Source organism: Ursus americanus, chromosome 11 (genome assembly GCF_024610735.1).
Source record: "Ursus americanus isolate L20-20 chromosome 11, mUrsAme1.1.p, whole genome shotgun sequence".
Lineage (NCBI taxonomy): Eukaryota > Metazoa > Chordata > Mammalia > Carnivora > Ursidae > Ursus > Ursus americanus.
The window spans coordinates 32,505,234-32,530,768 of NC_142137.1; the positions used below are offsets into that span (position 1 = coordinate 32,505,234).

Sequence of the window (25,535 nt, forward strand, 5' to 3'; positions counted from 1 at the left end):
AGACACCTAGTGGACTAGCCAAACACTGACGACACCCATTGCTGGAGAGGATGTGGAACAACAGGAACTTTTATTCTTTGCTGGTGGGAATGCAACATGTCACGTTGGAAGACAGTGGTTTCTTACAAAAGTAAACATACTCTTACCTTAAAATCCAGCAATCACACTCCTTGGTATTTACCCAAAGGTGTTGGCAACTTCTCTCCACAGAAAACGTGCACGTGAATGTTTATAGCAGCTTTATTCATAATTGCCAGAAATTGGAAATCTTGAATACAAGATAGCTTTCAGTAGGTAAGTGGATAAAGAAACTGTGGTACACCCAGAAAATGAAATATTATTTAGTCTAAAAAGAAATGAACTATCAAGTCATGAATATACACGCAGGAAACCTCGTGTAGAGCACTCAGTGAAAGAAACCAATCTGAAACAGCTACATCCTGTATGATCCAACTGTGTGACATTTTGGAAAAGAAAAAACCATGGAGGCAGTAAAAAGATTAGTAATTGCCAGCAGTTAGGAAAGATGGAGGGTTAAATAAGAGGGACATAGAAGGTATTTAGGTTAGTGAAACTACTCTGTATGACACTCGAATGGCAGATCCATGTTATTAGTCACATGCCTGATGCTGATATAAAAATTCGGCTGTGTATGGGACGCCTGGGTTGCTCAGTCAAGCAGCTGCCTTCAGCTCAGGTCATGATCTCAGGGTCCTGGAATCAAGCCCGGCATCGGGCTTTTTGCTCGGCAGGGAGCCTGCTTCTCCCTCTCCCTCTGCTGCTCTCCCTGCTTGTGCTCTCTCTCTCTCTCTGACAAATCAATAAATAAAAATCTTAAAAATATACATATATATAAAAAAATTCGGCTGTGCATATATTTTCATGAAATGAACAAAAATGAAGAGGATCAATGATATTATTAATGATCGAGATAGAGACGCAGAAATCTTTAAAATGCATATATAAACGAACGCCACTTCCTCATATATTCTAACACCACCGCTCCATCCCAAGCCCTCCACCATCCAGATTCCCTGTCCTCTAGGCTTATTACCTCTTTAATGTTCCAGGAGCAGTTACAGGCATACCACATCTTATTGTGTTTCACTTTTTTGTGTTTCCCAGGTACCGAATTTTTTACAAATTAAAGGTCCACAGAACCGGAATTGGAAGTGAAGCCCGAAGAGGTGCTTGAATTGCCGCAATTTCGTGATCAAACTTGACCAGATGAGGAGTCGCTTCTTCTGGGTGAGCAAAGGAAGTGGTTTCTTGGGATGGAAGCTGTTCCTGGTGGAGACGCTGTGAAGATGAGCTTTGATATCGACTATGTTGCATCTGTGTCCACTAAAAGTCAGTCGGTTTGTTCCCCACTGTCAGTTTTTACCTGGGGTTCCTGAGGGCAAATCTAAAGTGGGCAGTTTAAGTCCACGGGAGAACCTGGGCCTTCAGGGGTCAGGGCAAGACGAGGGGGTGGAATAGAAGAGGGGTCACCTAGAATGTCCTCAGAGTCAGAGGAACTGTGAAACGGAACAGGACACATTCTAATTTTTGCGGAGGTCGGGATTTGGGGAACAATGCCATGAAGGCTGGCATACATGGGATCTTCGACCATTTGAAGGAGTTCCAGCAAAAGAGGCCAAGCTGGAAAATAGTATTATAAGAATGGGTTCCATGGAGGGGCCATACCTCTTGATCTGGGAGTTTGTACTGAGGCCAGGAAACATGACATAAAAAGATGGGACATTTTTTCTTAGGCTTTCGGGGCCACATTTGTTCCCGTTTTTTAAAAATGCAACCCAAGGACAAGTCGGAAGGAATAGAGGTGGTTTGTCCCATAGTGGGAAAGACTGGCTAACAATTCTCCAAGGGGCATCCCACCAAGAAGCAAGGTAGCTGAGAGTTAGCAGGCATCAGAAAAGGGGCCCAAGTGAGTCTGTAAAGTGTAAAGTTACCCAGGATGAGTTGCTGTTGCCCACTGTGCCACACATTGGGAACAGAGACCTCAGAGGAGACAGACTGGGAAAGGTTAGAGGAATGGGGTCCTCTTGGGCATGCATAGTCTGACCTGTTGGCCCTCAGACCTTCCAACCACACGGGGGAGCTGCCCTGGCCAGAGACCTTCAGTTGTCTGAGGAGTACTAGGGTTGGCTGCCAAAGGGCCAAAAAGAGAAAGAAGAAGGAGAGAAAGATCCTTCCAAATGGCAAGAGGGGAAATTTCTCACCCTTTCGGGCAAGGGCGGTCCAGCAGGTCCCCCCTGGAGCTTCAGATCTCCACTGAGGAGTAATCTTGGCCGGAGGTCATCAGTTCCCAAAATGTTAGAGTCCAGCCACTAATGGAAACTCCCAGAAAATCTAAGGAGAATTCCAGGCCAGCAGAGGGTCCCCGTGTGGGCTACCAAATGTGGGGTGTCTTGATTGGGTGGGAGCCAGTGGTGCAGATGGTGAAAGAATTCACCCAAAGCTGAACAAAGGAGATAGAAATTTATTGAATACACAGCAAGGGAGCAGCAGGAAGGACAGCAAAGGAGAGACTGTGCTGAGGTTGGGGGTGGGGGTGGGCCCAAAGTTATAGGGTGAAGTGAGGAAATATGGGAATATAGAGAATTTTCCCTTTTTTGGTAATCGCAGGAACTGTGCTTGGCTGGAAGTAGCGCATTGGTTGGTTAGGGCCTATGACTTAATGAGCCTGTTCGCATCAGTTCGGGTGGTCGCTTGTGGGCCCTTTGGTCTTCCCCCAGTTTCCATTGCTCATGCCTATTGCTTAAAAGCGACCTTTACAAATAGCTTACATCATCTCTCCTACAACGTGTGTTGACAATAATTTGGTATGATGAAACTTTTACTTAAAAATAGCTTACAAAATCTTCTGGTAACTTGAACTTTAGAGTTTTGCTCAATTAAATTAAATGATAGAAATATGTTAAATGTCTAGATCATTTCCAAATAAGATAAAATAATGAAACATTAATTTCTGAACATAGGCTTATCTACTTTGGGCGCTCTTATTACAAAGAAACTAAAGATCTGTTAGTGAACATGTTTAATGCTTTATTGAAAGATTATACTATAAGAAAGTACATATTTCTAGAAATCATGAAAAGTATTGATCAGTTTGCCAATTCACAGAATGCTAATGTAAAAGCTCACAACCGTTTACTTCTTAGTTAAGGTTTCTCAAAGTTAAGCACTTTAATACATTTAATTAAAACTGCTAAAAGTAAGGGAAACATCTCAGTATGCGAAAATAAAAATAAGATAAAACAAAAGCAGGATGTGTGTAAAAGAAGGTATAAGGAATGGAAATTCACGTCTGCCTTCGGCTCAGGGCGTGATCCTGGCGTTATGGGATCGAGCCCCACATCAGGCTCCTCCGCTATGAGCCTGCTTCTTCCTCTCCCACTCCCCCTGCCTGTGTTCCCTCTCTCGCTGGCTGTCTCTCTCTCTGTCAAATAAATAAATAAAATCTTAAAAAAAAAAAAAAGGAATGGAAATTCATTTTTGTTGAGGAAAAATAAAGTAATTTTGTTTTATAGTGAGCTGGTTATTTGAAGACCGGATACTTAGGACAAAATTTAAATGTAAAAAGAAACTTGAGACCATCTGTGGAAAAGAAATCTTTAAAGAGAAATTTTAATATGTGCTCAAGCTGGCTAAGATTACAATGAATTTCTTTTAAAGTAAAAGTATACTGTTGCAAAATTAGAATTGGGGTTGCTTTTATTTATTTATTTATTTTTAAAAGATTTTGTTTATTTATTTGACAGAGAGAGAGACAGCCAGCGAGAGAGGGAACACTGCAGGGGAGTGGGAGAGGAAGAAGCAGGCTCCCAGCGGAGGAGCCCGATGTGGGACTCGATCCAAGGCACAGGCTTAAGGACTGAGCCACCCAGGCGCCCCTGGGTTGCTTTTAAAAAGACCAAGTTTCTTGGGCCCTTGGCCTGCTGTTGATAAAAGATTGTAAAAGGTTTTTTCTAAAAAATGGCTTTGGCAGTTTTTGTGATTAATTAAAACTGAGGCTTTTCTACTGAAAGAGTTAGGGTTCCTATAACTATATTAATTTTCTGCATTTGCCTGCAGTCTCTAATTGTCACCATGCTTAAGTGGATAACTGAGTATTGTTTCACAATGACTGTGATCCTACTTGCCCAAGTATTTTAAAGATTTTGAATATTTTTAACAAGATTCTTTGAATCAACTTATCACTTGTAAGTACAGTTATAATCTTAAAATGTAGTGTGTCTCAAACATAACTAAACCTTCTTGTCAATTCCATTGCCGTAAATTCTCCTTAGATCTTTAACAATGGACAATAAAATCTATAAAGATTGTGGCACCTGTGGGTAAAGTATATTCTGCTTCTATAAAAAATGGTCCCTCATTACCACACACTTGCCATTCTGATGTCCTTGTAACAATGACAACAGTCTGCTCCTGAATCACAGAAATGAAGATAGGTGAACAATGGCTACAAACTAAATCACAGTCAGGGCTACGGGAAACCCAAGACGGCCACTTGGTCCTTCCTAGCTCCCTGGCAAAACCATTGTTGGTTTTTGCACTCACCTTAGTGCATTTAAGAAAAACTAACTTGGTCCTCAGCGGCCTCAGACCTCCTCTCTCTGGACGTTTTGAACATTTGCAGCTGGACTTCGTTCAACTGCCACTTACTGTGGGTTATCAAAATGTTGATGTGTTTCCCATTTAGGGTACACCTTCCACAATACCCACTTCATTGGGCAAATTGTGTAACACTTAATGAAAACCTTACAACTTTCTTAAAATTATCACTGTTGATAATCAGGCAAGGTCAACAAAACAAATGCAAAACCTGTACTCAAGCAGAACAAGTATTAATTATGTAGGACTGATGTAATTAATGAGCTGATGAATATGGATTATAATTTTTATAACTTTTTGTCTAAAGTGTTACTAGTTTTTAATCTTTTGTTTTACCAGATTTAGAGAAATCTTTTCTTTTAAGCTTTCAACAATTTGGTAAGATAAATCTTTGTAAGCAAAGATGAAACATTTATCTTTTCCTCTCTACCTGATTCCTCTAGAATTCAAACAACAGTGTTAGTTGTTTACATAAATTCAATGAGAAGTTGTTCCCCTTATCACAGGACACAATTTTTAAAAAACTGATTACCTTGCTAAGGCTTTGACTAAAACATTCGTGTTTGCGAGATAGGTGCGTAGACTCAGGTATGACCAGACAGCTTTAAAGAACTGCTTGCAAAAATTAGCCTAGTACCTTGCTTACAAAGTTCCAACAAAGCAATCTTTTCATAAAAAAAGTTTATATAGCCAATCACTATTTTTGCTGCTTTTATATAAATAATCAGGCCTAGCTTAAACAGGTTAATTTTGTCATGATCTTTTATTTTTAAAAAATGGGGTAATTGTAGAGAGAGAAGTTATGTTTGTTCCTTGGTCTATATTAGATCCTAGCCCTATTAATTGTCTTTCAGGTTTTGTCATATACCTGTAAGCTGGACTGGATCCTAAATTCTAGTTTCTTCAAATATCTGGCTTTGACTCTCCAAACTAACATTTCTAATTTTCTCCCACCCTTGTGATTTGAAATCAATAAGGCCGATAACTGTCTTAGAATCTCCTTGGAAGAGATTATATCAGGTCCTCCTCACTCACTGCCCAAATGGTAGCAAACTTCAGGGACTCGAGCCTTGGGGACACATCTCACAGCTGAAGAAGGCTCCACCTGACATCTGGCTCTGCACAAACGCTGGAGACCTCTGAACCAAGCTGACCAGGAAGATGAAGATGGCATCTAATGTGGACAGCTGACTCAAGACTCTGCACCAGGCCTGTGTACTCATGAACATTATTTTGACTCAGCTCTTAATCCATTTCACATTAGATCTGCTTTACAATATCAGCGAACTCCTTAGCTTTTGATAACTCAATATTTCTGCCATGCTCAGATTATCGGTATTTTGTAAATACCGCTTACTCCTTATTTCCTTTCTTCAGTTAATTTCCTACTAAAACGGGTGCACCTTATTGATTGAACTACAGTGTATAATGACTCCATAATGTGTGCTTCCTAAGGGTATATTTTTACTTGTATTTGGCAAAAGGACTTACGGGGAACACACTGTTTAAGTCCCTGTTAAAGTAAAGCTTCTGCAGGGGCGCCTGGGTGGCACAGCGGCGGTTAAGCGTCTGCCTTCGGCTCAGGGCGTGATCCTGGCGTTAAGGGATCGAGCCCCACGTCAGGCTCCTCCGCTATGAGCCTGCTTCTTCCTCTCCCACTCCCCCTGCTTGTGTTCCCTCTCTCACTGGCTGTCTCTATCTCTGTCAAATAAATTAATAAAAAATCTTTAAAAAAAAAAAAGTAAAGCTTGTGCAATTGGATTATCAGTTACACCTATTTCATTTGTATAATCAATCAGAAACGTAGCATCAGGCATCGCCTTTAAATTTACTTCAGAGCCTAAAGTGTGACAGTGGCTGCACACGTAGTCAAGGGCGATCAGTGACGGCTGACGTCAACCCCAGCAAAGCTGCCAGCGTCAGCAGACCACTTGTCCTTGGGTCGATAGTGCCATAAATGAATACGCGAGTAGAAATCTCTCTGAAATCCTGAGCGATATTGCTAAATCTGTTGCTAAAGCAATAGCCATCCAAGAAAAATCTTTGGACTCCCTTGCACAAGTTGTATTCATTAATGGAATTGTTCTGGATTCCCTCCGAGCTGAACAACATGGGGTCTGCTCTGGGATAAACACCTCTGGTCGTACTTGGGCAAACAGCTCTGGTGAAGTACAAACAGAACTAGATAAAATCCAGGCACAATCCAAGTGGTTAAACGCAGTGCGCACTGATTTCTTTTTAGCTGGCTGCCCTCAGGAATTGCTTTCCGGTTAGATCAATTGTCCAATTTGGACTCAGCGTTTTGTTTATTATTATTGGAATTTTTATCATTGTAAAACTTTGTGTCCTCTATATAGCTCAATGTTATAGGGATACCACTCACGTAATGGTCACTCAGAATTTTGAAATGAATTCTAAAGCGTATGAGACATTCCATGAGAAAGCTCCAGAAACTTCAGAAGATATTTGGCCTTAGGACTTGACGGTAAAGCTTTTCTCTCCTCTGGCACTAATGTTGCTCAAATGTGGCCTAAGGCTCCCAAGAAAATCACTTTCCCTCCTACGTGGACATGACACACCGAGAATGAGCCTTCCTGGTGACAAGGGATCACTGATGCTTGGTGGTCAATCAGCAATGCTTTTCAATGGTTGAGATCTACAGTGCTTTCAGAGAAAGGTCTAGATCAAAAAGGGGAAAGGTGAAAAACTGACACGATGATCCATTTTAAAAGGGGTTGGGATGGCCATTGTAGAGAAACCACCTTATGTGCTTTTGTTTGAACTGGGCCAAAACCTTTGGACTGGCCAAAATGGCAATTGTTTTTAAGCATTGTTTGAGAACAGACAGAACAGCAGAACAGACATCTGGTAAGACGCATAGTTGTGGAATTTCTGAAGTAAAAGCAGGGGTCAATCAATGCATAACGCAAAGTAGCTTACCTTGTTAACACCCATAGAGAGCTTCTTCCTTCCTTTGTAACCGAACCCCAATCCATCTGCCATCATTTCACTTATGCATAAGCTGTATTTATCCAATAATTATTGTAGAAGTATTTTGATCAAACTCTTAGCTGTTAGATCAGTTAAAAGTAATAAAATTAAAGATTTGATTTTAAGTTCATTTATTCCTTCTCTAACACTTTTCTTTTCCTCGTGTACATTTGACTTTCTGATCTATATCGTTTTCCGTCTCTCTGAGGAACTTAACATTTCTTGCAAAGCAGGTCTACAGGGAGCAAATCTTCATCTCAGAAAGTCTGTGTATCTCCTTCACTTGTGAAGGATAATTTCATTAGATACAGAATACCAGATTGGTGAGGTTTTTCTTCTTTCAACACTTTGCATATTTCAGTTCACTTTCTTGTTCAAATGGTTTCTAAAGAGAAGTCTAATGTAATTTTATCCTTGTTTCTGTAGAGATAGGTAAAGTGGTTTTTTCCCCCTCTGGCTTCTTTCAAGATTTTCTCTTTGTTTTGCTTTTCTGAAGTTTGAATACTTTATGCCTAGATACAGATTTTTTGGTATTTATCCTGCATGTTCTCTCTTAATTTCCTGGATCTGTGGTTTGGTATCTGTCATTAATTTTTGAAAATTCTTTTTCAAATATTTTTTCTGTTCCTTTCCTTTTTACCTTCTGCTATTTCCCTCAAGTGTATTTTACACCTATTGTAATTATCTCACAGGTCTTGGATATTCAGTTCCTTTTATTTTTATTTTTTAATTCCTTTTTTCTCTTTGCCTTTCAGTTTCAAAAGTTTCTATGAACATATCTTCAAACTCACTGATTCTTTTCTCAGCCATGTCCATTAAACTGATGAGCCCATCAGATACATTCTTCATTTTTTTTCACAGTGATTTTGGTTTCTAGTATTTCCTTTTGATTTTAACAGTTTGCACCTCTCTCCTTAGAGTACTCATCTGTTCTTTGACATTGTCCACTTTTTCCATGAAAGCCTTTGGCCTCTTTATCATAGTTATTTTAAATTCAGGTCGGATAATTCCAAAATCTCTGCCATATCTGAATCTGTTTCCAATGCTAGTTTTTCTCTTTAGACTGTTTATTGTCATTCAGCATGCATTGTAATTTTCTGTGGAAAGCTGGAAGGATGTATCAGGTAAAAGGAATGGAGATACACAGACCTTTAGTGTGAGGTATTACGTTTATCTAGCTGAGAGTTAGGCTGTATTTACTGTTTGCTGCAGCTGTGGTTTCAGAGGCTAAAATTTCCTCTGGTGTCTTTGTTTTTATGTCCTCTGTTGCCTCGGGTTTCTCCAGAGACTCCTTATATTTTTTTAAATGGATCTCAGGTTTGCAGTTCTTCCAGTGTAACCCCCTGTTATTACACAGAAGCCCCACTGATGTGGTGCTCAGATAAGGAGAAAGGGGAAGCATTCCATAAGCTTATAATTAGGTCTCAGTCCTTTGCAAATCCATCCATGTTCCTGGGGCTTAGCCTTCACAAATGCTTCTCAGCTTCCTTCCCCCTCTCCAACCTCAGGTGATATAGGAAGGCTAGAGTGGGCTAGATTTGGATATCTCCCCTCAGGTCAGTTAGGCTTCAGCAAAAAGCCCAATGAAACCCTTGTAAAAATTATTTAGGCTCTGGTAAAATAGCTTTCCTGGAGGGCAATCCTTGTTAAGCAGAACAGAGAGCTCTGGGCATTTTTCAGAATGGTTACTTTCCCCTATCCCCCTGCCCAAAGCAGGAGCTTTTTCTCTGGTCTTCACAAAACCAGGGAAACCTCTGGAGGTAAAACTCACTAGTAGTTCATTACCATGGCAGACTGTGATCAATGCTAAGAATGAGAAGTACAGGGTACTGTGATAGCACATAATAAGAGAAACGGAAATTGTCCGTGGGATCAAGGAAGGTTTTCCTAAGGAAAAAAACTAAGTGGCAGGACAGGGGAAAACTTTTCAGGCAAAGGAAATAGCCATGTGCAATTGCTCTGAGGTCAGAAGGAATATGGAACATTTGAGTGAATGAAAGAAAAATCAGGGTGACTAGGTTGCCCGTACAGAAGGGAGAGTGGAGGGGCGCCTGGGTGGCTCAGTTGGTTAAGCGAATGCCTTCAGCTTAGCTCATGATCCTGGAGTCCCAGGATTGGATTGAGTCCCTGCTCAGCAAGAAGTCTGCTTCTCCCTCTGACCCTCCCCTGTCTCATGCTCTCTCTCTCTCATTCTCTCTCTCAAATAAATAAATAAAATCTTAAAGAAAGAAAGAAAGAAAGAAAGAAAGAAAGAAAGAAAGAAAGAAAGAGAAAGAAAGAAAGAAAGAAAGAAAGAAAGAAAGAAAGAAAGAAAGGCTCCAGATGAAAATGGAAAGGTAAGTAGGCAAAGAGCTTTAATAGTTATTCTAAGAACAGTGAGAACCAACTTTAGGATTACTAGAGTCAGAGTCTAGATAGATAATTGGGGCTGGAAATAAAGCAGGAAAAATAATGGATATTTTCTTAGGTTGTTCCTTTCAGTTGTCCTTCTCCCCTAGTTTATCATTCTAGTTTTTCTTTCATTTTTTAGTCTATTCCGAGGGTTCTAATCTGGGGAGTTTGACTTCAAGGAGTACCTGAACCAGCAGAAATTATAGGCAACATTTTGTGCACACATACACATGTATTTTGTGAGGGGGGAAAGGTCCACAGTTCTATGGAAGAGTTCTGAAATTCTCCCACCAAATTGGGAGGGGGTGAGAGCTAAGTATCATGTTCTTCCATGAAGTTAAAATTAATGACCAACATCTTGCTAATTGGAAGTTATATCAATGTAAAGTGTCAAAAACCAAGTATTCACTTATTAAAAAAGAGAGATACAGGACAAAGGAACATTGAAGACTAATGAATATACAGTTTATAGTCCAGACCAGATATGGTCCCATCCTTTATATCTTCTTCACATTGGAGACCTAATAATCTGAATTAAGTCATAGTTATAGTCACGGCCTTAAATACTGCAAAATTATGAATTCACATTTATATTATCGAAAAAGGATGATAATATAGTTTTAGGGCTAATTTGAATTTCAATCATTAGAAAACAGGTAACCCATGAGCTGTATTACTTTTATAGGACAACCTTCTACACTGCCTTCGCCTTCAAGGCAACATGCTGCCTACTCATCCGGCAGATTCCATAAGAGGGGGAAGAATAAAAATCAGGACTTCTTTGTTTATCCTCCAAAAGTCTATCGAGTTTGGATGGCGCGCAGATGAGACATCTCTGCCTTCTAAGCGTGAGTCTTGGACTCTCCTGGTCCGCACACTAGCATCTCTTGCGCACCTATCCCTCGGGATTCCCAAGGTCTGTCTGTCTGTCTGTGCCTGTCTCTGTCACTCCTCACTCACTCACTCACTCAACTCTCTCACTCACTCTGTAAATGCATTCTCTCTCCATTAATGCAGGACTCACCCCTTTCTGCGCACCTTGAATCAAACTATCAGACCCTGATGGTTCTCCCGCGCTGGATCGCGACTCTCGCGGCTCCTCCTCCTTTGTTTTTGTTCTCGCGGCGCCGGACCAGTTCTCAGGTTTCCAACCAAGACTGGTCAACTGCGGGTCGGATTGGCTGCGGTAGGAAGAGGAGCAGAGGCTTCACCAAGTCACAAATCTAGGATTTTCTTTTTTCTTTTCTTTTCTTTTTTGTCTCCTCCCCAGAATCCTGGCAACAGGTGTGCGCAGTCTCTCTTCGAGGAACCCTGGCCTGGGGTTGCTATGGAGATAGGACGCTGCAACTTGCAGAGCCGCTAGGACCGAGAAATCGCTTAGCCTACCTCAGCAAAGCGACTGCCTACGTTGCCTCTTCATATTTCTGCACTCCCCCTTCATCCAGAACTTTGTTTTTTCTTGACTCCTTCCATGGAAGACCTGACATACCCGAAGCAAGAACAAGAAAACCAAGAACCGGGGGAAGCAGGGCGGCGGGAAGAAATAGCAGCTTCTTCCCAAGATCCCAAGTCTGGGTTATCTGAGCCCCTGGAGCCGGAGGAGCGGCCGGAAACTGGACCCTCACCCAGAAGCAGCCCTGCTCAGAGCCCACGGTCTAGAGCCAGCACCCCTCTGGATGACCTCACGGGACCAGGGGCATCATCTTCACTTTCCCCTCCTCAGGAGGCCTCTTTCAGTCCTACACTGGCTCTGGCCAGACAGGAGCACTCAGACAAAACCACTAATGTGAATCCCAAAGCTGGGACACCTCGCTCCCACCATTTGGAACAATCATCTGATAAAGGAGAATGGACTGCTCCTGCAACATGCCAATCAGAGGGAAACGCCTTTCAGCAGTCTCAGCAAACCAAACATCACCTGTATGGACCAAAAGATGTGAGCGATAACAGCTCTAAACAAAAAGAGCTGAGATTTAACATCTTTCAGGAGGAAGACTCAAACAGTAACTACGATCTGGATCACGCTGGGCCTGGGGTCTCTGAAGCGGCCCCCAGCCTGCTTGAGATTGCCATTCAGAGTGCTAAGGCTTACCTACAGAAGACCAGTAGCAAGTCTGGCTTAAATCTGTAAGTCTTAAAGGGAAAAAGGAAGGGGGGGGGCGGAAGTTTGGCAAAGAAAAGGGGGTGTGAGTATCTTTGTGTGAGAGTGTGTTTCTGTGGGTAAGTGGAAATGTGTTTGAAAAGGCTGCATTAGTAGGAGAGAGTTAGTGGCTTAATAACTCTTTACATCACAGAACTCAAAATAGGTCTTTGGTGGGGACTCTTTTAACTTCTTTAAAGACCCTTGGCTCACAGAAATAAATCTTAGGAATTATGGAATCTTGGGTTTAAAAGAAATCATGAAGATAGTGAAGTCCAAGCATTTCTCCAAGATGCTTATAAAAAGCAATTGCCTACCAGTGATAGGGAGTGCGTGGCACCACGTCTGAGCCTCCTGGTGCTTGTCTGGCTTGACTTAGAGTCGCCCCACCCTCAGGCCAGTGGGGGGGGGGGCTGGTGACCCACTATCTCAGCCACCCAGAACTCTCCTGATTTGAGCACTGGATGTTCTGCATCCTGAAAAACCCTTCCGTCTGGGGCAAACTAAGAGAATTGGTCACCGTAATTTTAAGGTCTAAAGAATTTTTTAAATTAATATTTAATGTGAGAAATCTTCCAGAAAACCTGAGATTGACAATTCAAAAGGTAACTTCTAAAGTGCTGTTTTAAACTACAATTTACTAAACTTCAAAGATATGATTTATACTCAGTAGTGGATTCTACTTGAATTTGTCATATAAACTTATTGTCATAATTCTCTGGGTTAAATAACAAGCATGAATTTACAACTGTGTTAAAATTCCAGAAACACTCATTATAAATACTTGAGAGTTCACTAACATTTTAAAATCGAACACAAAACATCAAAGTGGAAAAATTTCCTTTCCTGAATTATTTTGTAACTGACATTACTTAAATATGTAAATTTTATTTTATTTCCAAATGCTCAACCTCTGAGGTCATAAATTAATCTCTTCTATAATACTCACTATTATCTTCTAAGTACTTTAGAGCGTGCATTTAAAAACTGCTCAGGGGGCGCCTGGGTGGCTCAGTCGTTAAGCATCTGCCTTCGGCTCAGGGTGTGATCCCAGAGTCCTGGGATCTCCTGGGTTGGAGCCCTGCATTGGGCTCCTTTGCTGGGAGCCTGCTTCTTCCTCTCCCACTCCCCCTGCTTGTGTTCCCTCTCTCGCTGGCTGTCTCTCTCTCTGTCAAGTAAATAAATAAAATATTAAAAAAAAAAACCTGAAAAATAAAATGAAAATTTGGATTTAGAGTCCTCAATTTAATGGCATGTATGTCCTCTATCGGAGCAAATCAAGAACTCCAGTTGCTGTAATATGTTTTTTTTTAAACATATTAAATGTTTTGTTAAATGTTCATATCACATTGGAGGCATTTCCTAAGGAAAATTCTAGGGTAGGTTCTTTGTGCAGTGATGCAGTTACCGTCAGTGTTTATCCACTTAAAATTTCTGAAGGCTTTGAGTTGTTGAAGTTTCCTAGAAACCAACTAATTGAGTTTGCATGTATGTAATGTTTCTTCAAAGGCAGTTTGACATGGATATTATCTGGAATTTTCTCTTTTCGGGTAGATATGATCATCTTTCTGATATGCTGACCAAGGTCTTAGATGAGCGTCCTGAAAATGCTGTGGACATCATTGAAAGTATCAGCCAAGATGTGAAGATGGCACATTTTAGGAAAAAATTAGATACACTCCAAAATGAGAATGAGATGCTTCCAATATATGAAATAGCAGAGAAGCAAAAGGCTCTTTTTCTCCAGGGAAATTTAGAAGGAGCCGACCAAGAACTAGAAGATGAAATAGTAAGTCACGGCTATAAATTTGAATAGTTCCATCTTAGGGTTTTATTTGAGATGAGTGGGTGTGGCTTGAAATTCTCATTGACTGTCTTTTGTAGTTGCCTAAATAGTATTTGCAACCTCATTTCACACCATTCATTTCCTTGTTTAGAGTTTCTTATTTTTTTACATTATGTTTTAATACTTCGGAGACTTGGTTGTTATGTTTGTGGGGTTGACCTCCTTGATATCAGAGAAAATGATTCCTTCATCTTTTATATTCTCCAAAGTACCTGGTGTAGATGTGGGTTTAAAGCTGTTTCTAATTAAATATTTATTGAATAAATGAATTAATGTCAGAGAGTTAAAAGTTGGGCTTTAAAACAAGTTGCCTATTTGCCCCCTTAATTTACTAGAATAATTAGACGTACATTTAATGCTATTTGCATTTTTTCCAAGGCAACTTCCTCATATTATGCCTTGATATTATGCATATTACATCAATGGGACATAATCAAGAGGAGAGGGATGAAATATTTATTTAAATCACTATAGACAAAGTGTTAAAAATATTTACAGAGAAAGCTGGTGTCAGAGATAAAAAGCTACCATTAAAGAATAAAATTAGTTGTACCACAGAAATTTTTGCTCCAAATATTTTTAAAATAGCATCAAGTATTCTGTTTCCTGAATGCCCGCATGCTTGTAATTTATACTACTGAGTGATTTATACTATACATGTACTGAGCTTCCATGTTGTGTTACCACTAGACCATTTAAAATCCATCTGTATACTTGCAAATTTGATGTTTGGTGTAAGATATTTTCAGAAAAAGGGGGAGAGTTCAGCCAAGAAAAACATAGGAGGGTAGGGATCTAAAGAGCAAGTTCACCCTCTAGGGTTCTGCAACCTTTGTGGGGAGACCAACCTGACACAGTGGGATGCAGAGTACTCAGAAGGAGCAGGTGATTGTTGTCAAGGAGTTGACATTGGCTGAACCTTTTCTGAAAATATCTTACTCTAAACATGTGGTTAAATAGCTACACACGGTGATGACGTTTCTGGGGACAGTCAGTATGGGGGGATCAAGCAGATAGGCAGACATCTCAGGGAGGAGTTTATCAAAGAGAAGTCGACTCCAGTATAAGAATGGGGCTTTGGGCCCTCTGTAGGCACAGTATGACACGATAGGGATCTGCATCCCAAAACTAGGGGTGAGAACACAAATGAGGTGTTTTGGTCCTGGAACTTCAGCCCCTTAACCAGATTTCATAAATTCTTCCTAATGAGGAGTAGGATTTAGAGCCAGGAAGAGCTGAGCCATCAGATGAAGATTAAAAGCTCTACCTCAGACAGGAGAAAGATGCAGCAACAGGAGACACATTGGTCTTGGAAGCACTGAAATATAAGCTTTGTGACCAACTCTGTCTCAGACTTAAGACTTAGAGTGTTCATGTCTCTAGTCCTGTCTTTGACCACATGAGAATTCCTGTTCCTAGTTTTCAGCTTTCATTTATTCATACACCCATTGATTCACACTGTGACTACCTACCACATGCCAGCTACACATGAAAAAGATATACGCATGAAATGAAATACACACAAAAAAGACTTTTTTGACGTTAAGTTGCTCACAGTCTAGTGAAAGAGCAAAAAAGACTATAAAACTATTTGATTAGCACAATAAAAGAGGTAGCCTCCTTTGGTGGGAAAAACAGGAGCTTGGGAGTTACACCTGAATTAGAATCCTAGCTCAATCACTTACTTGCTGTGTGACTGTGGGTAAGTGATTTAACCCTTTCAAGCCTCAGGGATAATCACATGGCAACAACTCAAGGGGTAGAGTACTATATATGAAGGGTTTGGCACATACTGTTATATTGTTTTGACAAGCTATGAAACAGAATGAAACAACTAACTCCACTATTGGGAATTGGGCAAAACTTTGCACTGGAGGTGACGTTTCATTTGGGTCATGAAGGACAAGTAGAAGTTCACGAGATAGACTATAAGGAATAAATCCTGAGCAAAAAGAACAAAAAAAAGTCAGGAGACATTATGCAATGTTTGGAAAAATGAACATGGGTTTGAGGGGTGATAGAAACAAAGCAAACAAGGTGCTTAAAGCCAACCTGCTCTTGTGCATTCAGAAGAAATTTCTTGCTTCTATATGATAGGAGGTCAATAGAAGCTTTTCATAAAAAATAGCAATGGTCCGACTTTTGGTTTAGACAGGTAACTCTGGTGATAGTGTGGAGGAGAATGAGAGAAGAAAGATTAGAACAGGGATAAGGAGAGCATTTGAAGCCTTCTGTGATAGGACGAGGAGTCAGAATGGAGACTAGAGGGTAGAAATGAGACATGAAGAAGGGATAATGAGAACAGCTCTTTGGGTGGTAGAATCAATAGGACTCTAACTAGTTAATGAAAGTCTAGAGATTCAGAAGAAACAGGATGATGGAATTAATTTGGGAAACTGAGTGAATGGTGATGTTATTGGCAAAGATAGGGTATATAAGTAAAAAGAGAAGGTTTTGAGAGAAATATGAATGCAATCTTAATTTGAGGTATATGTAGACTCTTAATAAGCTGAAATTTCTCAGAGGTGACTAGAAACCTAGGTGTAGAATATGGGAGAAAAGTCAGAGTAAGAGAGCTGGATTTTAAACAACCACATAACACTTGTGTGTGGAAGCGATCTTCCAAGCGTAAAGTACTGAATGATGACTGAAATTTGAGGACACGAATATTTAGGTCTCTATTAAGGACACGAATATTTAGGTCTCTATTAAGGAAAAGGAGCCAATTAGAGACTAAGAAGAAATAGTTATAGAGGGCAAAGGAGGATGAAGAGTGAGAGCCACTGTGGAAAACAGTAGGGAGGTTCCTCAAAAAATTACAAATAGAAATACCAGGTGATTCAATAATTCCACTACTGGGTATTTACCAAAAGAAAACAAAAACACTAGTTTGAAAAGATATATGCACCCCTATGTTTATTGCAGCATTATTTACAATAGTCAAGATATGGAAGCAACCTAAGTGTCCATTAAAACACAAATGGATAAGGACAATGGAATATTTCACAGCCATAAAATGGATGAGACTGTGCTACTTGTGACAGCATGGATAGACCTAGAATGTATGATGCTAAGAGAAATAAGTCAGACTGAGAAGGACAAATACCATATGATTTTACTCTTGTGTGGAATCTAAAAAAAAAAAAAAAACCCATACACACACACAAATTTATAACAAACAAACAAAAAGCAGAATCAGTCCCATAAATAAAAAAAAAAGAGAAGAAAGTGCTGGTCGGGGGGGTGGACAAAATGGGTGAAGGCGACTGGGAGATACAGGCTTCCAGTTTTGAAATGAAAGTCACAGAAATAACAGACGCAGCATAGGGAATACAGTCAATGATATGGTAATAGTATCGTATGGTGACAGATGGAGCTACACTTGTGGTGAGCACAGCATATGTATAAACTTGTCCAATCACTATGGGTCCACCTGAAACAAATGTAACATTGTTCGTCAACTACTCTCAAGTGAAAAAAAAAAGAAAAGAAAAAAAAAGTGAGGGGTGCAACAAATGCCAAACATGAAAGAGATGAGGATTGTAAAAGTCATCATGCTTATTTTGACACCAAAATTATAATATAAACAAGAGCAGAACTCTTGTAAGAGCAGCAAAGTGCTCTCAACTTCTCTATCTTCAAGGTCTAAAATTTGTCTAAATTTATCTAAAATTTACAAGTGATCCCTATCTTACTTAAGGTTATTCTCTACTTTCTCACAGATGTTTTCTTAGAATCTACTTGAGACTTCGCTTTTTCACTTCTATTTCTTTTATAAAATCATTTTTTAATTTTCTTCCTTATGTTAAATCCAAAAGTATTTATTATAAGTAGGGACAAACACCTGACTAAATTATGTTTTCAAGGGACGTCATGTCTGAGCACTTATTTTATTATATCTTCCTTTTATTTATCCTATATATTACCCTATATAGAGGGCCGTATTGATTTTTATTTACCCTATATATTATCATATGTACATATTAAATATTTATTACTAAGAAAAAATATGGTAATATATACAAACATATATAAACTTTTTTTCTAAATATATGTAGGGAGATAGATTATATTTTATTATTTCAGGATAGTAAAGGCATCACTTAAATATTTTTTATAAAAAGACGATGTTGAATTTTTACTATTCATAGTAGCTATTAAATTATCCTTAAGATACACACATACAACAAAGCAACTATTATATTGGTAAGTATAAGACACAATGGTAGAAGTTACATTTATAAGTACTGAGAGAAAAATTGGAATACAGGAATTATCAGAGTTTGATCTGAGCCTTGAAACAAATGTTGAAGACATGGTGGAGTGAGGAAGTAGAGCTAATACCAAGATGTTGAAAAAGGAAAAGGGAAGCCAGCAGTTTTCTAATACTAACCACAGTGTTTGTATCCCCAGGCAGAGAACTCTCTCCCAAATGTAATGGAGTCAGCTTTTTATTTTGAACAAGCTGGAGTTGGTTTGGGCACAGATGAAACTTATCGCATATTTCTTGCCCTCAAGCAGCTTACTGACACCCATCCAATCCAGAGATGCCGCTTCTGGGGCAAGATCTTAGGTCTGGAAATGAATTATATTGTGGCTGAAGTAGAATTCCGTGAGGGAGAAGACGAAGAGGACATCGAAGATGAAGATGTAACCGAAGAGAGGGACGATGGAGACAGCGAAGCTGAGGAGAATGACGAAGATGAATTACCAAGGACATTTTACAAGACCCCACAGGCTATACCAAAAGAAGAAAGTAGAACGGGGGCCAACAAATATGTGTACTTTGTTTGCAACGAACCAGGAGGACCATGGGTGAAGTTACCATCAGTTACACCCGCACAAATTGTTACTGCAAGAAAAATTAAGAAATTTTTCACTGGGCGTTTAGAGACTCCCATTGTCAGCTACCCACCTTTCCCAGGAAATGAGAGCAATTACTTACGAGCACAAATTGCCAGAATTTCAGCAGGGACCCATGTCAGCCCTCTGGGATTCTATCAGTTTGGTGAAGAGGAAGGAGAGGAGGAGGAAGAGGTAGAAGGCAGGCGAGATAGCTTTGAAGAAAACCCCGATTTTGAAGGCATCCAAGTGATTGATCTCGTGGAATCCCTATCCAATTGGGTTCATCACGTGCAACACATTCTCTCTCAGGTAGGGGTTTGGCAATTCTCAATTCATCAGCCGATCAGCAAATTTGTATTAAATTCTCTCTACAATGCACAGATATATACAAAACAAAGTTCTTCAGATCCTAGACAAAGAAACCTTTGGAAAATCAAGTAAAAACACAGAGTACTACGAAATTGCCAAGGAGTGTAGATCCGGGATCTTTGAACAAATTTTTATTTCCAAACAGAAATAAAATAAATATTTCTATGGAAAATTTGACAAGTTATGTGAGGGTTTAGATTAATGTGTGTTGTGAAATTATATTTTATACGTTAAATATAGATAGGCGCATTCCTGTATTGGGAACAGTTCTTTTATTCTATTTCTATAATACATGGAGCTTTTATACCAAGAAAAATAAAATAGTATAAGAAAAATGGAAACAAGTAGAGCTGTAGAGAAGTTATTTGGCACCTCCCCTGCTAGGTGCTTTTAACAGCACTTTATACGTATTATCTCATGTAATCCTCACAACTGTACGGAAGTCTAATATTATCCTGATTTTACAGGTGAGGAAATCGAGGCAGAGAGTTTAGAAGATGTGAAAAAGGGAATATAGCTAATAAGCAACAGTCACATATGAATGGGCAGAATGGACCTGGCATCCATCCTCTTTATCACCCTGCTACGCTGCTTCAACTACACGGAGAAAACCATTACACTTTGATCTACTGAAGAGGGACTCTCATATGTCTCTGGATAAAAGTTACTTAAATGAGAAATAACCCCCAACCTTCTTACCTAACTCAATATCACATTTAAAAATTTGTTATTGCTACTAATAGTAATACCTTACTACTTTCACATAAATTATTCATTACAAATTAGTTAAGTACATTATTTTTTTCACTAAGGTTTTGCTGATTTCAAAATATAAATGTTCTGTAACTTTAAGAAGTCGGCAAATTTATGAAATAAATTGTACCATTTTTTGCTTGAAATAAGCTAGATCAAAAACCTAGCACTTGGGATGTTGAATGAATAAGTGATTGATTAAATTCCCATGCAGGAGGTCCCCCTGGAGATAATTGCTTTAATCCAAATAAATAGTCCAATATTTTAAGGTCCTCATTAGATTGCTAAATCTTGCAATACTCATTCCCAGGGTCGCTGTAATTGGTTTAACCCCATACAAAAAAGTGAGGAGGAGGAAGAAGAGGAAGATGAAGAAAAAGAAGAAGAAAAAGGAGAAGAGCCTGACTATATGGAACAGGAAGTGGGGCCTCCTCTTTTGACACCAATCTCTGAAGATTTAGGTAATTTTACACAAACTGCATAATACACCATGTGTATTGTATACAAATGTAGCTATTATGTGTATATAATATAGTATATATAGTATACGTATATATACACACACACACACACTATAGTGGCTTTATGCATGTATATATAATATACTGCGTATATTATATGGTTAATAAATGAGCGTTGGAAATGTATAAAAAGTGAACAGGAGCCAAAATTTCATCCCCTTTCCCATTCATGTGTTTTGGGATAGTGGGGAATAGAGAATATAGCTGGCCTCACCACCAACTTTCTCGAACAGAGGGTGAAGGAGTGATGCAGGAAAGAAATGTAAATTGGCTGCAGCTGTTACTGAAATGCTGACAGTTGTCTTATGTATCATTCTTGTCTTGCATTCTGCAGACCATAACCTATGGCTGTAAACACACGACATAGTTACAGTAAAATATCATATGAGGTATTGCGGGTTTTTTAAATCTACCCTTGTCCTCCTGTTCTTGTTTCTTCCTACTCAGTTTTGGAGCAGTTTTGCTTGTAACTCTTGTTCTGTTTCATAATAATAATTCGATCTTTTTTTTTTTTTGGTCATTAAATAATCTCTCTACCACATAGTTTTCTGCCCCCTTGATAAATTTTTCTGTTGCACAGATGGACACATACACACACACATACATGAATAAAAATAATCAAATTTTGTTGCTCCACAACATTCATAAACTATCCTTCTGACCTTAAGCTGCTGATGTTTAATTGTTCTTTCAATGTCAAGTATATGTGTTTTAAGATTCTTAAAAAGATTATCTCTGTTACATAGTAGATCTTTGTCTATTTAGGAGTGAAGTTTTGAATTTCTCTTTGGTTTACAGAAATCCAGAACATACCACCTTGGACAACACGGCTGTCCTCAAACCTCGTTCCTCAATATGCTATTGCCGTCCTAAGATCCAACCTTTGGCCTGGAGCATATGCCTTTTCCAATGGCAAGTAAGTATACAAAGCCATTATCCGGATTATTTAAGTGCTGGAAATTATAGCTATCGCTGGAATGTTGGTACGTTCCAGTTTTGTTTTTTCTTCTTTTTCCCCTCCCTCGCCTGCTTCCCCAGGTGAAGCACAAACCTGGACGAAGCAGTCAGAGTAACCCCAGAGTAACAGACAAGGCTGCCCTGGGTAGTTGTTCAGAGCAGCTACTCACAATAACCTGGGGTGAGATCCCAGACCAGGATGGGAGGGAAAAAAGAGTATGGGGCAGTCTACCCAGAGTAAGGGGTCGGGAGGAGGGATACCAAGGAAGGTGCAGGCCATGAGCCAGACGTCATGTTCAGCACTCGTACTTACATCTTCCCCATGAGTTCTTATCGCAACTCTGGGGAGAGAGGTCCCCTATTTCACAGCTTAGGAAATGGGGCTGAGATAAAGAGAGAGCAAGAGGCCGGAGGCAGATGATGAAGTCCCCAGATGGTATAGTGCGTAAAATGTCACTGCCTAGGACGAGCTTGTCCTGTTGCCGAGTTGACCACTCTCAGGGAAACTACACCCCCAAAATCTGTTAAGCTATTTTCTCAATGGAGTGATTTTCTCAGTGGTGTCTGTTTCTGGAGCCAAGTCTGGTGCCAGAAACGCTCTGGAAGGAGGAAGGGGGTTTCTATTGTTTTAACTCATCTTGGCTTGTCAAGTGTGTGTGCTGTAAGATTCAGTCCAACAACATCTATATTACGTGGTAAGCATCAAATTTAGAACACTAGAGTAATTCAGACTTCTGTCCTAATACGGTTTTTATTCTGAGTATTTGAGTAATAGACTTACTAGTTTTCTAGGATTAATGGAGGTAGCTCTATACATGTTTAGCTTGAATCTCACATAATTTTTGTTGGGTATTTTGTTAAAAAATAAAGTAAAATATGTTTTATTTAAGCTATCACTTTCAAGGGAATTAGGGTCAAGAGGATACTCAATGTCTTGGGGCACCTGGGTGGCACAGCGGTTAAGCGTCTGCCTTCGGCTCAGGGCGTGATCCTGGCGTTGTGGGATCGAGCCCCACATCAGGCTCCTCCGCTATGAGCCTACTTCTTCCTCTCCCACTCCCCCTGCTTGTGTTCCCTCTCTCGCTGGCTGTCTCTATCTCTGTCGAATAAATAAATAAAATCTTAAAAAAAAAAAAAAGAGGATACTCAATGTCCTTTTATACCTCACCCAGAACTACGCTTCTATTTGTCTTATGCTTCCATTTCTCATCTAAAAACCCAGTGTTGGAAGCTCAGCTAAACTGGAGAGAGAGATGAGCTGCCAAATATGAGAGATGCCATGAAAGCCACAGCCAAAAATGAGTTGAGCTTTTGATCATTTACTGTGACGATACAAGCAAGAGAAAACTCTGACTGCTCCTGTCCCGTTTTCCTTCATGGAATGGCACACGATGGAAGTGAGTCAGTGTAGATGGTAGGGGTCATCTCACTGACCAGTCTCCAAATACCAGGCTTCTGCGGTTGTATGGCCTCCGGGGCCCAGGAAGCTGGTGGAGGGGAAGGGGGAAGGGCTAGAAGTGAAAAAGTACTGAGTACTGAGTCAGAGTAGGGAGAAGTGTCTTTAAGGCACCCCCCCCCCTGCCCTTCTGCATCTGAAGGCCTCTGCTGAAGGCCTCCCATAAGACCTAGAGTGAAGACAGCTGTGCTAGGAACTCAACTATGCAAAGAGCATGGTAGGCCAGATGGGTCAGAGTCCTTGACTAGAACTTTCCTTAGAGACTGCAGTGCACTGGCTGGGCATCAAGTATGGCAAGGCAACAGCAGTTTCCCTGTGGGGCCTGCCAGGTAAAGCATGACAACAGCGTACGGGGGGCCTGAGAAACCTCACACAGGTTGTAACCAATCACATGCATCCTCTGCCATAGCGACGATTCGCGAGGTTGGTAAGTTTTTAATTTTTCCTAACTCCAAAGAGGATTCGTAACTTTCTAACTTAGTTGTTTTGTTTTTTCTGAAAATAGCAAATAATGATTAAAGATGGTGGTCTAGGTGTAGGGTCCATTTTGACAGAGCCTGGCCGGCCTCTTAACCAGCTTAAGCAGTGTGGACCACAGCAGTGCCCTGTGGTAGAAGAATCACTGAGGGCTGTTTCATCCCTGGCACTCCAAAGGTAGTGTTTTGAAATTATGGGACCATGACACTGAGAGTCATCAGCTTGTACGGAGAAGGATCAACTTTTCTTACTGAAAAATGAGATAATGATCATCTACTTTCTTTTCAAACTTTATAGAAAGTTCGAAAATGTCTACATAGGCTGGGGTCATAAATACAGTCCAGACAACTATACACCCCCAGCTCTACCCCCAGTTTACCAGGAGTACCCCAGCGGAGCCGAAATTACAGAAATGGACGACCCTAGTGTGGAAGAAGAGCAGGCTTTCGAAGCCTCACGGGAAGCAGCTGCTCTTCCAGTTGAAGAGATGGAAGACACTGAGGAAGATGAAGATGAGGAAGATGATGAAGATGATGAAGACTGAGAATAGGGTCAGCCCAGTCTTGTGTGAGACTGGTACACGTATACCGTGTGTGGACCTGATTTTACCTATATAAGACGAGTATAGAATTACATAAAATTGGCAACTACTTGTGTGCAAAATGTCACTCCTTGAAAATGTCGTTTGTATTTCATGTGTGCAACTACTACTATGTACTTCTAGAAAGACGCTCGATGCATTTTCCAGAGGCTAAACGACATGTTCTTATCACTGTTCTGATGGCTACAGCTAATAGAATGTGTATTCTTAAAAAAAAAAAAAAAAAGTCTTAGGTTTAATTTCTACTATGGCAAACATGGAAAGATATAATCCACAAAATCTTCTTGGGGACTTTAATATTTTCAGTGGGTACTGGGACCAAAATTATTGATAATCCCTGAATCAGAGCATGTATTTTTAACCAGTCTGTGATACTGTATGCAAATATTGTGTATGTCTGTGTGTATGGGGGGATTTTGTGTTTTGTTTTGCTGGGGAGAGGATTTATAATTCCATCACCTGCTCAAAGACTGGGAGCACTCAAAATTTTAACACTTTTACTTGTGACTTCTTAAAAAATGTTCTCAGTCTGGCTCCTTTATCCTACAGAAATTGGTTTGATCTGATTGGGGAAAAATGATCTGCACAGAGATAGCTAGCTGGGATATCCAAAGACTTCAGACTACTATTTTTCTACTACTGTTTCTCTAAAACTAGTTATTATTTCTGTTCACTAAAAAAGTATTTTTAAGTCCTCTATGTGCTAGGCATTCTGAGACTAATGTTAAAAAGTAGACATTGCTCCTGAAATCTTAGAACTCCCATTCAAGGAGGGGAATATGAAAAGAGTAGAAAATTAGAACAGATTACAACTTAGCAGATATTGTGATATAAATGTCACAGGGTACCATAGAACAGTGTTTCTCAAAGTCTATGAAGTACCAATTTAAAAATAAAAATTCTAATCCAGTGCTATTATTTTTGTCAGATAAAATATCAAAGCAATTCTAATTTCTGTAATTATCTTGTCATGGACTGGCAGTTCTCAGATCACTGATCTATCTACACTTTGAAAAACACTGCTATCAAACACTTAGAAGGTGCATTTAATCTAGACTTGAGCCTTGCAGAAAGCACTTCCAAGAAAGTGGAAAACTATGGGGAGAAGGGTCCTAGGCAGTATCAACTGTTTTTTTTTGGCACAGGACTTTAGGCTGAAGGAGTAGAACTTTGAGAGTGGTGAGGGATGAGCCTGGAGAGGTAAGCAGAGCCCAGGTTGTGTGGAATGTGTGGACTTTATCCAATGGAGTGATGAAGAAGACTCAACCAGGAATCACAAAATCACATCTGTATTTCAAAACATTTGGCTTATGTGTGGAAGACTGACTGACAGAGATCAACACAAGATCAAGACAGGGAGACCAGTTAGGAGATTATTACATTATCTAGATGAAAGTAACAGTGGCACGAAACAGGATAAAGTAGAAATCTGGTTACCTGTCTGAGGGACAGAGTATTAGGAAAGATGATTTCCAGAATTTTCCAGTTGGCAATATTATTCATTCTTGGAGTGCAGCTTCTACTATTTGATGGAGTAGCTAATATTTATAAAACCTTATTCAAGTATGTTC

At 39.9% G+C, this 25,535-nt stretch overlaps 1 protein-coding gene across 1 annotated transcript; it reads left to right on the forward strand.

Annotated features, from left to right (window-relative positions):
• Positions 1-11,436: 11,436 nt before the first annotated feature.
• On the forward strand, positions 11,437-23,907 carry RSPH4A (radial spoke head component 4A). Its single transcript, XM_045798416.2, has 6 exons — positions 11,437-12,126; positions 13,694-13,928; positions 18,399-19,139; positions 20,263-20,413; positions 21,272-21,389; positions 23,661-23,907. Exons 1-6 carry the CDS (start codon positions 11,471-11,473, stop codon positions 23,905-23,907), a joined length of 2,148 nt encoding a protein of 715 aa, XP_045654372.2. The 5' UTR covers positions 11,437-11,470.
• The last annotated feature ends 1,628 nt before the right edge of the window (positions 23,908-25,535 follow it).